This window comes from Malurus melanocephalus, unplaced genomic scaffold (genome assembly GCF_030028575.1).
Source record: "Malurus melanocephalus ecotype Western Australia unplaced genomic scaffold, MMel_1.1 scaffold_12, whole genome shotgun sequence".
Taxonomy (NCBI): Eukaryota; Metazoa; Chordata; class Aves; order Passeriformes; family Maluridae; genus Malurus; species Malurus melanocephalus.
The window spans coordinates 784,306-797,480 of NW_026623244.1; the positions used below are offsets into that span (position 1 = coordinate 784,306).

At 46.3% G+C, this 13,175-nt stretch overlaps 2 protein-coding genes across 4 annotated transcripts in view; one reads left to right on the plus strand and one right to left on the minus strand.

Moving 5' to 3' along the window:
- Positions 1-478, minus strand: part of CFAP58 (cilia and flagella associated protein 58) — a 58,218-nt gene extending 57,740 nt beyond the window's left edge. The window contains exon 1 of the mRNA XM_057379083.1: positions 258-478. Within this exon, the coding sequence (XP_057235066.1) occupies positions 258-478 (221 nt within the window). The remainder of the gene's footprint in view (positions 1-257) is intronic.
- Positions 479-4,065: 3,587 nt separating this feature from the next.
- ITPRIP (inositol 1,4,5-trisphosphate receptor interacting protein) overlaps positions 4,066-13,175 on the plus strand; it is a 19,407-nt gene continuing 10,297 nt past the window's right edge. For 2 of the 3 annotated variants that reach the window (XM_057379371.1, XM_057379354.1), the window contains exons 1-2: positions 4,066-4,382; positions 9,400-9,506. The gene's annotated coding sequence lies outside the window, so the exon portion shown is untranslated. Of the gene's footprint in view, positions 4,383-9,166; positions 9,296-9,399; positions 9,507-13,175 lie in introns of those variants that run through there. The other variant, XM_057379362.1, reaches the window with a different exon arrangement.

A 13,175-nucleotide genomic window follows, 5' to 3' on the forward strand; every position in this document is an offset into this window, starting at 1 on the left:
AGTGGCATGACTTGGTGTGTATGCAGGAAGGGTTACTAGAGAAGAAATGTTTGCTCACTGATTTATTTGAGGTCACAACCCTTGTGCAGTTAATTTAAGGCACGTTTTAAACTGCAGTGGCATGAAAATGATAAGCCATTACTTCCTGAATGTAAGGATTTATGGGCTACTGCAGTGATATAAATAACAAAGTAAAATCTCATCATAAGATGACCCAGGAGTATGTAAGCCATTTGGGGCAGGGACCATGACAGTACGTGTCWTCTGGGAAGTGGAAAAGGAACCTTGTGGCCCTCTGGCAGGTAAGGACAGGATGAAGTGATGAAGGAAAGCGCGGAGGTTGAAGAGATTCCTCCCAGTCCCGCTGCTGTCGGGAGGCGGCAGCACCGCACCACGGCCGYGTCTGCGAACTGACCCGCACCGCGCTGCCCACACCGAGCCAGGAGCGGGTTACAAACATCCCCTGATACACCGGCATGTGATGGTGGGGTCAGCATCTGCTGTGCCTGAGGCTCTGCGTTTGAATTCGGGTTTGGAAATGGGAGTAAATGCTCCATTTACTCAGATAACATCATCAGTGAGAGAAAACCACTAAAGTAAAATTTATCTACCCATTTGCTAATATTAAATTATTGTTTGATATATATTATAAATATGTTAGRTAAGTATTACTTAATCTAACTGCARATCTTGTRATTTCCCCAGCGGTWYGGAAATGCAGCAGAGCCTCATGGCCTCAGAGAGGCTGCAGGCACTGTCATGGGCTGACATCCTGGGACGTACCCTGGGAGCCAGACTGCCTTCTCGGAGTTACATCAATCTTGCAGTGTTAAAATGAACAAGAGCTTACTGAAAATGCTCCTTTTTCTCCAGTGACAAGGAAATGCTGTATGGTTCTCAATTACTTAATTATCTAACCGATATTTTTACTATACTCTGTTTTAATGTCCTCYCTGCCTGTTATTTTCAAACTTAATGATAGTTTTATTACTAAAACAATTGTTCAGTTTAAATTGGATTGAGACTTTCTACTTTGTTCATAAAGATGATGCAACAGATCTCAAATAACAGTAACCTTTGATCATGTTTGGCACTAGAGTCAAGCCAATGATCTTAAAAGAGGAAACATTACCAAGAAGTTCAATTATGGCAATGTTTCAATTAATAGAAACACCCAACTAAAGAGCTTGGTTATTTCTGAGAAGCTAAAGCTGACAAGTGGTCTGTGTATAATGTACAATTACATGCTCTACATAAAAAATAAAATAGATGAGCGTTGTGGAAAGTAAGTAAAATTAATTCAATAATCCTGAAACTAAGTTGAACTTGCTATTCCCCAGTACAGTTTGAAACTGCAGAACTAATTTTGCATCCCAGTTTTTCTTCCAGTTCTGCAGCTGGGATTATTATGGCCTGCCATGATTGTTAGAAAATTCCTCTCTTCTACCCTTCTTCAAGCCAAACAGAGGGATTCTCCAAGACTGCTGGAAGGARGCAATGCTCTGCAGATCCCCATCTACATCAGTGCCCTCTGTGGGSTCTTACTATTACCATCACATGTTATGGTTTATGCTACGAATCCAGCCTTCAGCTTTAGAGAGTGACATGGAGGGCACTTTTCTTCCTTTATATGTGAAGGAATGATCTGATAGAAGTAACCCCTCCCATCCTGGTTGCTTAGCATCATCACTGGAGAGGCTCTGAAGGAAAGCCTACAAGGTAAKATAAATACATGTGGCCCTGTAGAGCTCTCAGGTTTCTTTGATCAATGATTCATATTACCAGCTTACCAGTTCTGACCCATGTCTGTCTTCCAAATAAGGAACATTTGGGTCTATTTTAAAATGAGTTTCAAAKAYRTATAAAGTCATCATGTACTCATTAGCCTTCCAGCAGCCTTTCGGTTCCAGCAGCAGAATCCAGGCCCTAATATCATACTCCTGTTCCACTCACATTTTATTCTTCAGCTCAGCAAGGCCTGACAAGTGGAAGATTATCACTTCTGCTTTCTCTGTGTTAAGTGTTAATGTAATCCCTCTGTGTACTCCACACTGGCAGTTGTCTCCTATATTCTTCTATTTTTTTATTTACCGTTTCTAATAGTTTAAGGAACTGTTGATGGTTTTGTAATGAATTAGAAATACTAGTAGAAAGAATAAGGCCTCAATCTTCTAACATGTCTGAAAGCAGCTGAGAAAGGTACCTAAAATTTGACTCCCAAATCTTGTTTTTTTCCTGCAGCTGCTGATGGGATGTTACAATCCATCTTAGAAATAATATTATATATCTAATTCCTGCTGCAGTAGTAGCCACATCACAAAGCCACAGCTGAAGTCCCAGCATGTGAAGAACTACAGTACTGTTAACTCCACTGCTTGCAGYTTCAGGTCCTGCCCAGCATGTGAGTAAGGTTAGCGAAGCTTGGCTCATTATTGAATAAATTGCTACCTTTAGCAAGATAATGATCTCAAGCCTTCTGCAGTGAAGCAATACTCAARCGATGAATTATGTCCTAGAGTTGTCAGGATACATGCTTCTAGCATTCCCTCTTTCAGGCTGCTGAACTTTATCAAAAAAACCTTAACACAAATCAAACAAATGTGCCTTGGTTTCAGTTTTCCATTTACACGTATTGTATTGCTATCATCATTTTATACCATCTTAGGGGGCACAGGAAGTAGATCCTGGATCTAGGATGGTGGGTATGTAATATAAAATCTATCGAGATGTCAACCTTCCTGTGAAAAATGTTCAGGTCTTTTCCCTGTATCCCAGAGAAATTTTGCAGATGCATGTAAATTATAGTCAGTGTAACCTATAGTGATTTGTTTTATCCAGTGTGTATATCCATCTATATACACATTCAGAATCAGTAATTACTACCTTTTTGGRCTTTATGTGGGTGATATTAAATAGGCATTTTCCTTTGGCTTAGGTGATGAATAGGGGTGATCCTGGCAAAGGAGCTGTTTTCTTTCCTCCTGCTGCTGTGAAGTTCCCAGGGGAAATAAACACTGCACCAGACAGGCTGGGTCCTGCAGCACAGAAGCAGGGAGATTCCAGTACTGCTCTTGCAAGAGATATTTCCATAGATTTGGGCTTATAAGGAAGGAATGTACTAATAACACCCAGGTTGCTAATAAAACTGAATAAACTTGATTCAGACACTAAGGAAATAATGYTTGTATACACAAATTTAAAAACAAACCCTTTGAATAGCACTAAGACTGTTACTTAAGTCAATAAGCACTTCAGGAAATAAAAAGAACAGGATGACTTAACAGTCCCGGTTATCACATGAGCTAGCCAGCTTCATAATAAATCTGTGCCACCATATTTGCCCTCTTGATAACACAAATTCTCAGTGCAACATAAAACACAGATTGTGTCCCAMTGCCACACATGTCCACCATCTGAGTTTAAAAAAAAAAATCAAAGCAGAAGTGGTGGAGAACATGCAACATGCCAGAGCAGTAGTAATATAAACCAGTTGTTGCARTGCTGTGGAAAGAGGAGGGGTACAATTTAGTTCTCCTAAATCGGAYAGATGCTACTATGCTCGTGTCCTTAAGCTTCCTGTGAAAGGGAAAGTTGTTGGGAAAACTTATTTCTGTAAGAAATACAAGAAGATGGCCTATAACTCTAGAATGAGGGTAGTGTTGGAAAACACTTTTTCAAATCCTTTACTGTGGCCTTGATCATTAGCTTACACTTGTTGTGCCTCAGTTCCCTCATCCTTACAAGGACCAAGCCTGTCAGAGTTCAAAAAGCATTTGGGCAACACTSTCMGGTACATGGTGGGGTTGTCCTGTGCAGGGCCAGGAGCTGRCCCCGTSGGTYCCTTCCAACTCAGGATATGCTATGATTCTAAAGAAACAAGAAGCACTTCTGCGCCTCGGAAGGATGTTAGGCAGTTCCACAACTTCTTACTTGTGCTAGCTTTGAGCACGAAAATGGTTCGCACCTCCGATATCTGCTGCTTTGCTTTGATAAGAGCTGCCCGCGAGGTTACGTGTTTCAGCCGCTTTCCTGACTCTCAGGCGCGACCACCAGGAGGTCAGAATACATCCGAGAAGCAAGATGAGCGCATTTCCTCTCCGTCCGCCGTGTCCTTGGTACACCACGATCTGGGAAGCGAATGGGGGAGCCGAGGGGGCCAGCAGACAGCACGCTGCCGCCCGCCGGGGCACGGCTCGGCTCCTAGGGCTGGCGGGGGTGGTTTGAAGGAGGAGGGGAACAACGAACCAGAGAGCAGCGGCAGCCCGGGCGGGGCGGGCTCCTGCCCCTCGCCGCACGGAGCCGCCGCCGCCCCGACAGCGCCGGTGAGCGCGGAGCGCCCGGGAGCGGGGCCGCCCGACCCGGCCCGGCCCGGCCCAGCCCCGGTGAGTGTGTCCGCGGGCTGGGGCCGCGGGGACTCGCTGTGCGTCCGGGGGTGCGGGGCAGCGGGAAGGGCCGTGCCCGCGATCGGGACGGAGCGGCGGTGCCGGGCTGCCCGCGGCGGGTCGCGCTGGGGTGGCTGTCCTCGAGTTCTCTTTTGCGGGGTAACTTTTGTGTTGTGCGAGTGTTCCGTCTCCGTGGGTACCGGTCACCGACGGGATCGGGCCCCCGAGTCGGGGTGCTGCGCCCGCCAAAGTTGCTGCAGAGCTTTGGGCATCGCTGTCCCTGCAGCCCGGGCGGGAGCCGAACGCGCGGGGCGCCGGGAGCGGCGGGAGAGCGGCCGCAGCCCCTCGGGGACTCGGCGGGACCGAGYGTGTGAACAGAGAGCCCTCGGCCATCGCCCTTTGCTGCTGACACAGCCCGTCATGTCCCAGGGCTGACCTCGGACATGTACAGTCCATGCAAAATCCATCATTGAGCTTTGCTGCATGCTCAGCGTTACATGTCCTTGTCTTTCTTCTGAGATACACAACATCTCACAAAAGAGYGCAGGGAGAAAGAGTAAAGTTTTCAATGGAGCTGAAGGAGGGATATTTTCAGTAGAGCTGCTCTTGCTGTGTGTGGGCATGTTTTTGAAGGTGGCCAGCAGGTATTCGTAGTTAAAACAAGAGTGAGCCAAGACTGGCGTACTGGAAGTCAATAGTCTGTGAAACTGATGTGTAGAACACAAGCCTTAGTGGCCTTTGCATCTTCAGCTTGGCAATCTCCCACTRAAGCAGTTTTCTTGGGTACTGCCATGCTAAAATCCTTCAGGAAAATAGGTCGTGTTGCTATTGGCATCTCTTACGTGGTCAGGCAAGATGAGCAGTGTTTCTAAGCCAACATTACTATTAATGTGTTTTTAATGAGTGCTGTAGGCCTCACCCGTGGCCAGCGCATCTCCTTCAGGCACCAAGTGTTTGCCATGAGCTGCCAGGCAAGGACCTGAGCTGCCATGAAAGCAGCACTTGGACAGGAGAGCCGCTGTAGTGCAGCATATCATGCTGTGTGAGGTTTTTTAGTTTGGTTTGGTGATGATGGTAATGGACTTCTGCAGCTCTGATTAAAGTGATTTTGGCTACCTTCACAGGCATCTGCTTTTAAAATCATATTTTTCCTTAATAGAAATGAAAGGGATTCTGTCAGTCCTCAAAGAAAAGTAGAGCATAGAAGTTAAGAATAGAAACTTAAAGCCTTCTCATCAGCCTTGTTTTCAGCACAGTAGGAGCCTCATGCTGCTCTCATGTGGGAACTGTGTGTATTAAGTGTATTAAGTGCCACAGATGTGGAGAGAGGTGAATTGATTTTCCAAAATCAGAGAACCAGTGTGAGTGCTGGGACCAGCACCGAGGGTTTCATGGCTCCCAGCTGCAGATGATTGGTTTTTTTGCTTGCATGATTTGGGTGTACCAGACTCAGGGATCTGTGTTTGCGCCAGTGTCATCTGCAAAGAAGGAGTGACCTGTGCACACCAAGTGCATTGAACTTGTTTATCAAGAGCTCAGGTGGTGGCCCCTCCCCACCTAACCGTCTTCCTTTCTTTTGTTGCTTGATGCATTACTGGATATTAAGAAGACATATCTTCTTCTTTTTTTTTTTTATTTTTATACTATCTTCACCTTCTTAAATCAGACTAAGTATCCCTGCTCAGGGACTGAGGAATTTGGTTTTCCTAAGTGTTTTAGGCCATCTGATGACTAGGACAACCAAAAGCTTCATGTCCTTCTTGCCTGTTGTGTTTTTGTTGGTGCTRTCCATGGCAATAAGGGCTCTTGTGTGTCTCTGCATGATGTCTCAGAGGGATGCCAATGCTTGTGATTCTTGCATGGCAGTGACTAACACGGGAAAGGAATTTGATCCACAGAAACCTAACACTGGTGTTTCACAAGCAGATCTCATTAATTTATGAGGGTTTTTGTTTTTTTTTTTTTAAGAAAAACTGTGTGGTTTTCCAAAGCACAGTTTTAGTCTGGCTTTTGTAAATATCTACCTGCTGACCGTGGTTTCAGTATCTTGGAGCTTGCTTGCAAATGAATTAGCACATGTATATGAAGTCTGTGAAGGGCCTGCATGAGTCTATGTGCTGTCCTGTGCTGTTGCATCCTGCTCRCTCTGCTCCGTGGAATTGCAATTGCAGTCCATGGCAATGGTGCAATGGAAAAGGAAGCTGAAAAAAGCTTCTGGCTTGTTCCTTTAGATACCCTTTAAAACAGACTGTTGGGTGGGCCAGCTTTTTCTCTCCCAAGTGTTATTACAATCCATTTATACTGGGGAAAAAGCAGGTTTGCTGCCAGGCAGCATATTTTCCATCAGCACTTGTAATTGTTGGGTGGCGGAGAGAGGTAGAGACTCTGGTTTCCAGGCTGGAGAGAGATGTGGCCAGGGTGTGCACTGGATAGCACTGTCATGTGCCCAACCATGAATTCCAGGTTTTGCAGGGATGTGGGCTCAGCTGTGTAAGCAAAACCTTCTGCCCGCTCACTCCTCGGAGTGGGCAGGGAGGCAGGTAGCCAAGCTTCAAACAGCTTGAGGGATGGAGAGCTGGCCTGGGGTGCAGCTGCAGCAGGGCTCTGTTTTTAGCTTGTTTATACTTCCACACACACGTGGGACATGTAAAGCTGGCTGAGCCAATCTTGACCAGCAGCAAAACAAAYGGGTTTTACTGCCATGATCTGAAGGCCAGATCAGCTGCTGAGCTTCACTGGAGCGGGGACAGCTTTCATTTTTGTCATGGAGAGGAGACTCATRTAGGGCTGACTCAGAGCAAGCATTGTGTTGGGTTGCTCAGACTTCCCTCGTGGAAGCAGTGTTAAGGTGTATGTATGACAAAGTGGTGATTTGAGGTAGCCAGCATGGCTTCACTGTGGGCAAATCAYATCTGACCAGTCTGATGGCCTTCTGTGGTGGAATGACTGCAGTGTTTGGCAAGGGAAGACAAACTGATGTCATTTACTTAGACTTCTGTAAGACCTTTGATGTGATTCCATATGATATCCTTATCTCCAGATTGGGGAGAAATGCACTGGAAGGGTTGWCTGTTTAGTGGATAAAGATTTGGCTGGATTGACACATCCAGAGAGTTGTGGTCATTGGCTCTCTGTCCAGGTGAGGCCCAGCGGTGTTCCTGAGGGCTCTGTCTTGAGACTGGTGCTCTTTAATATCTTTATCAGTGGCATTGTGATATTGAGTGCACCCTCAGCAAGTTTGCAGATGACACACWGCTGAGCAGTGCTGTTGGCACAACAGAGGAAAGGGATGGCATCCAGGGAGATCTGAACAAGCTTGAGGGATGGGCCCACAAGAGTCTTGTTCTGTTTTAAACTAAAGGAGGAGAGATTTAGATGTTAGGAAAAAATTCTTTACTCAAAGGGTGGTGATGCACTGGCACAGGCTCCCAGCAAAGCTGGGGATGTCCTGTCCCTGAAAGTGCTGGATGGGACTTTGAGCARCATGGTCCAGTATGGGTGGCATCTCTTCTTATGGCAGGGGGGGTGGAACTTGATGCTGTCTAAGGTCTCTTTAAACCCAAACCGTGCTGTGACTCTGGCTGACTCAAAAGGAGTGAGAGGAGGTCTGTGCTGCCGTGTGAGGATGCAGCACAGGCACWCCAGCTGCTGAGAGGGATCTGCTTGTAAGTGACCTTAGACCATCCCACAGGGTTCAATCAAGGTCTGTCCAACATCTCTATGCATAGTTGAGGGAAACCCTAGCTTAAACACTCTTTTGAGATTTTAAAATTATCTAACAAATGAGTTGTTAAGTCCCATAGCAAGTTATGTCCTGCACAGCAGTTAGTAGCTCCTTTCCTCAAGCAGAAGCACTTGTTTTATGTCACTGGCCCTGAGTCACCATGAGACCAGACATTACACGCCCTGAGGGGGTACAAACATCCTCTGGGATACTACAATGCAGATCCAGACCTYTGGGGTTTGGGGTGTCTTTCTCCAGAGTTCAGCAGTCTGTGCTGGTGCTGCTGGTGTTGTGGCACTGATTGAGCAGAGCACCAGCAGCCCTGCAAGGCACGAGGGCAGGGCAGAGCCCATTTACCCGATTTGGCCTCACAGTGGCAGACAGAAACAGAAGTGAAAATGTACACACAGTCTGGTCAAAGGAGGCATGTGGGAGGAGAGAGCTGAAGTGAAGGAGTTCAAGACAGCAAGGAGGTTCCAACCTAATGCTGAGCCCTTAAAATACCCCACTCTAAAGCCCAGCTCAGCCCACACTGATTATGAGTTCATTAGGCTTTGGGTGAAAATAGTGGTAAGGTTTGAAGCAGTGGTTGGTGGAAAAGAGGGTGGTGGATTCCTCCTCCCCAGCCCATTTGTGTGCAGCTGGGTGATGTCTCTCTTGTCTGCCTGCAACMAGCTTGTCAGGTCATCTCCTCCTTCTGCTTGGGGGACTTTGTTTCCTGTTGCATATAACATTTCTTCACTTCTCTATCCTAAATATTGTCGTTTATCTTCTGCGGTTCTGTGTTTCACATCTTCCTGTTCTCTTAGACTTGTTTCCTGCCTCYTCTGTGTTTTCTGTTTCTCCCATTAGCTCTCTAAACCTAACTCCCCGAGCAAGTATTTCTACCTTACAACTAYTTAGAGCAGCTAGGTGCCTTTTCTAGACAAACCAATCCCAGACAAAACTGYCCCAGCCCTTTTACTTGTGCAGCTGCTCATTTGACCCTAATCCATTTTAAAAGGAGAGTGCTGGTGGGTGAGGATGGAGTCAGGGAAGGGAGGTCCTTCCTTGCCAATATGTCTGCAAGGCTGAGATGCCCAGTGTGATCTACACACTTTCCCATGGGAGAAGCAGCGTTTTAACTCTTCACTGATCACTTCAAACTGATTATTTCTGGTCTCTTGAGCTTTTAGGATCGTTTCATTAGGTAAGGAGTTAATCTCTCTTTTAATCAATCCTTAATTTAGATAACTGCATTATATACCCATCTTCTGCCTGCATTTCCTCATTCATTCTCTTCGTGTTTTGCAGACTTCCTGGCTGTGCTTCAGTGGCGGGTGACTGAATTTAGTCTTCTCTGCATCACAGTGATAGTAGTAATGTGAAGTTTAATGAGCACCTGCAAAGCTGCGTAGCAGGTAAGTGCTCCAGGGGTCATTCTTCCTTTCAGATTTGATGTGATTTAAAAAAGCATCTTAATGGGCTTTCACTAGGAGATCTTGAGCCTTGCAGCAGAAATGGTGAAAGGAAATTGGTGTGGCTCATATTTTAGAAATGTTCCCAGCAGCGAGGTTCAGACAGCTTCTTGCAAAGTGAAAGTAGCAATGTTGGGAAGGTTTAATTTGGAAATGTTTTCAGTGTTAAAAGCCTCTCTCTTTTGGACTTCCAGTATAAAATTGCTTTTATCTGACTGCTTGTCACAGTTGGGATCTAGTCAGAGAGTGATGGCAGAAGGGAACCAAAGGGTCCAAAGCTTTGCTGACTCCAGCTACTGCTGCATTTTTTGCTGTGCAGGAAAACTTGCCAGAAGTACCTTATCCACACTGGGAAAGTACTGGAATTCCCTTCTTCTAGGTGTTAGAGGGAGAGCAAAGGCCTGGAAGTGCCTGGGAAACTTCCAGATTATCAAGGGTGACAGCAGAGACAGACGAATTGAAGGGAAATAGTGGTTTCACAAGCCAGCAATGTATAGAGCTCTCCTGTTCGTATGAAAACCCCTAAAAACAYACTGAAAGGAGAAGTGCTGGGTAAAACCAAGATGTCTGGCAGTGCTGCTCTACGAGTGTGTGACAGGAGGCTCTATGGGTAGCCGTGGTGGGAAGGCAAGAACTGGAGTTGATGACAGAGGGAGCTGCCAGAGCAGCCATCCTGGCTGCCACAATGTTCTGTTACAGCTCTGAGTACCTGTTAGTTCATGCACTCCCCGTGATTTTTTTTTTTTCCTTTCACTTATTTATTCTGGATCTGTGCTGGGTGGTGTCTGTCCCCTTTTTCCCATCACAGAGTTCAAACAGCTGCTCTGCTCTAGCAAAGCTCAGCTCAGAGTTCCCTGGCATGCTCCTCCAGCCAGCCCCGATCAAAGCTGTGAGAGCTGGCCCATTGCCATTCTCCTGTGTGTAAATGAAGCTCTTTCTCTTTTTCCTTTCCATTCACCATCTTTCATTATTATCCCTCCTCCAGAGGCAGGTTTTTCTGGCTGATCTACCACACTATTTGTATCAGCAGTATTTGCTTAAAGGCAGGGATGCTTTTTCAACATTCATAGGGAAAACATCTGATGCATCCCACTGCCATGTATGTGGCTCAGAAAAACCAAGCATGGTGTTGGCAAGGATGAGTACCATTGCAGCCAACAGTTGGAAAATTTAAGCCCTGCTAGGCACAGTCTCCAACTCATAGGGTTATTCTGGTTGCCTGGTGAAGGAAAACTTACTGTTCCTTCACTTTTGAAACCAGGGGAAGAGCACGTAGAGAAGGTTCTTGTGCCTGAGCAGAAGGGACATGAGTTAWAAGGTGTCAGCTGAGCCACCTGTGTAACCAACTCATCTTTCCCTGGGTTGCCTCCAGGGATGGTGGGTGCCCTCAATYGAAAAGGTAGAGTTTGTGGCCAAACACAAATGAAAACAAAGTAAATTGGCTTGAGAGTGCCTTGCTTTCAGCTCTTCCAAATTGCAGAAGGTTTGGTGATGAGTGGTGAGCTCCTGATGAGGAGTGGGAGCAAATGGTTCCCACGCTGTCTGCAAGGAGGTRAAGTAGCTCCCTAAGACAAGATACCACCTGCCTGTGCCAGGATCCCAGCAGGGATCCAAAAGGCTTGTTTTGGAGAAAGCACATGCAGTGATAAGGAGATTTTCCTGCAGGTAGGGGCAGCTAAGCAGTAGTCTAGACTGCTTTGGGAGGCAGAGATTTGCTGGAGGTTTTCCAGAACAAAGTAAACAGACTTGCCAGAAATCATCCAGGCACAGCGTAAGCCATGCGTGTAGGCAAAGGGAAGAAACTGTATTGCTTTTTCAGACCTCTTTTTTCCCTGTTTTTTTAAGCTGTTGTAGCGTGTTAACGCATACCGGTGGTGGAGCTAAGGAGATGTTCTCAAGTGACACCCTTGATATTCACACTATGGTGCTTCCCAGAGGGGCTTGATTTTCTGTATCTGCATCCAGAATGCTTAGATCCTCATCCAATTCCTCCTGGATGTTCAGCTACCTTRCTGCCACAGGTTTTAGAGGAGAGTTTGATTTCTAAAGGCCCCTGGGGATTCAGCAACCAAATACCTTGGGACTGTTGGAAATGTGAGGGAAAATTCTTGAAGTTTCAGCAGCACAGACACCTCTGCACTGCAGATTGGAACTCATTCATGGTAATTAAAGTGAGCCTTATATTCCAGTTTTGTAGGGGCAAGGATGGAAGGGATGTCTTTATTTTGGGTAGCTGGAATCCAATAGCTAACCCTCCCCTCCTGTGATACAACGACATACATGACCTGGCACAGCAGGTGACTTAAGGACAGAGCTCTAGTGAGGTCCCACCTAGTGAGCTGGCTATGCTGTCTCATGGCCACACTCTTCTTCAGCCAAAGATGGTCTGAAGGTGCTTAAATGGTATTTATCCCACCTTCCTGTTGACTCACAGCTGCATCGTGCTCTTGGAATAGGTGCAGGGTTATGGTCTCACACTCTGAGGGAGTTACAGGAAGAAATGTCRGCTGAAAGGGATGTGTTTGTGTGCTAAATCATCCACAACATGTGCCCTCAGCTCAGCACTGTATTTGCTGCTAGTCCTGGACACCTTTGGATTCYCTATGTGGGACTTTGGGCTTTTCCCCTCTCTAAGCTCCCTGCCTGCTGTAGCAGAGGGGTTTTTGTGCCTGTGAGGGCCCCACAGCCGTGAGTCACAGTTCCCATGATGTAACTGAGCCTTTAAGTGCCGAGGGGCTGTCCCTTGGCTTTCAAACAAAGCCTTCCTTTGTTGTGCTTACGGCATAAAGCATAAAGCAAGCAACCGTATRTGCTCACCCCACACATCCCAAATGAAAACCACGTGGCCTCACAACCTTCATGTGTGTGTTTGATACTCCTGCTGCAGTGCTGCAAGTTACATCACTCCTTTCTCCTTGAGTCTTCTCAGGGTTTTTCTTCCCAGCATTCAGTTTACAAATTCTTCAGGGAAACAAAGAGCTTAAAGATGTTTCCTTTTCTTGGTGAGGAGAGAGGACTGAGCAGAAAGCACATGAAAATTATTAAATATGGGTGAATGTTGCAATGGGGCTGTCTCTGAGTCATTCCCTTGGGTGAAAATGGCTCTGAGTTGGTGGCCACGGGTGCTGAAAGGATGAGCTTCGTGGAAATATTGTACGGAAGTGGGGCAGCTTGTTTTCTTGTATGACTTTGCTTTCTTCTGCTGTTTTTTATTTATTCGAACTCATTTTGTAGAGCGGGGTTAGCCAGAAGTACTCTGCAGCCAACATTTTTGTGTGCATGCGTCTGTCTTGGCAGTTTTTAGGTTTATGGCAAGTGAGCCAARACTGGGATTTCTGCTTCCCAAACATTTGTGTTGTTTCTCCTGATCTTTTCTGGAGTCAGAGGTAATGAAGTWAGAGGGTTTGATTCTTCCTCAGGGGCTGCATGCAATGCAAAGTGTCTCTGCTTAGGTCAGGGAGTCGTCCTGCTGAGAGTCAAGGAAATGGGGCAATGCAGTAAAAGTTCTTGTTCTCTCTTCCTTCCACACCCTTTACCCATCACTGCAGGGGCTTTCACAGTCTGTTGGGTTGTGTTTTGTTTCTTAATTTATTTAAAGACCCATATTGTATT